We start from the raw sequence: 522 nt of genomic DNA on the forward strand, positions 1-522 counted from the left end.
GCCCCCCCCCCCCCCCCCCAGCTGATCAAAAAAATAAAAAAGTAGTACAGTGAACAGGTGCAGCATAGATCTGTTATATCATTTTTGTCTGATTATGGTTCCTTTTGTCTGATTATTGTCCTTTCAAACTAATTCTCCTGTGTTTTTTTTTTTAGGGATCAAGCCGAATCCCAGGTTCACTGCTGTTATCCATGCAGTCACACCCCTGGTTTCTCAGTCTCAGCCTATTCTCAAGCTCCTCGTCTCAGTGGCAAGGTCCCAGTACTGTGCTCAGGTAACATCCACTTCTTTTCATGGCTTATTAATTAATTAAAACAATGGCAAATCATTGCAATATATTTATCAGTATTTGCTGAAAAAAGTCCCCAATTAAAATAGGGCCTTTCGCACCGCTTTAGTTCCAGAACTAAATGTACAGTACTAAAGTACTGGGACGATTTTGCGCGAACTATTTCCCAGTACCATTTAAAGGGTTTCATTCGCACCGACAGTGTGTGCTAGGAAGTGACGCAAGCCGGTCGA

General features: G+C 42.3%; 1 protein-coding gene across 1 annotated transcript in view; it reads left to right on the plus strand.

Moving 5' to 3' along the window:
• Positions 1-522, plus strand: part of LOC107696533 (exostosin-1b-like) — a 95,886-nt gene that overhangs the window by 80,105 nt on the left and 15,259 nt on the right. Inside the window, exon 6 of the mRNA XM_016496892.1 lies at positions 156-274. Coding sequence (XP_016352378.1) covers positions 156-274 — 119 coding nt within the window. The remainder of the gene's footprint in view (positions 1-155; positions 275-522) is intronic.

The sequence above is a fragment of the Sinocyclocheilus anshuiensis genome, unplaced genomic scaffold (assembly GCF_001515605.1).
Source record: "Sinocyclocheilus anshuiensis isolate Anshui unplaced genomic scaffold, SAMN03320099.WGS_v1.1 scaffold590, whole genome shotgun sequence".
NCBI classification, from domain to species: domain Eukaryota; kingdom Metazoa; phylum Chordata; class Actinopteri; order Cypriniformes; family Cyprinidae; genus Sinocyclocheilus; species Sinocyclocheilus anshuiensis.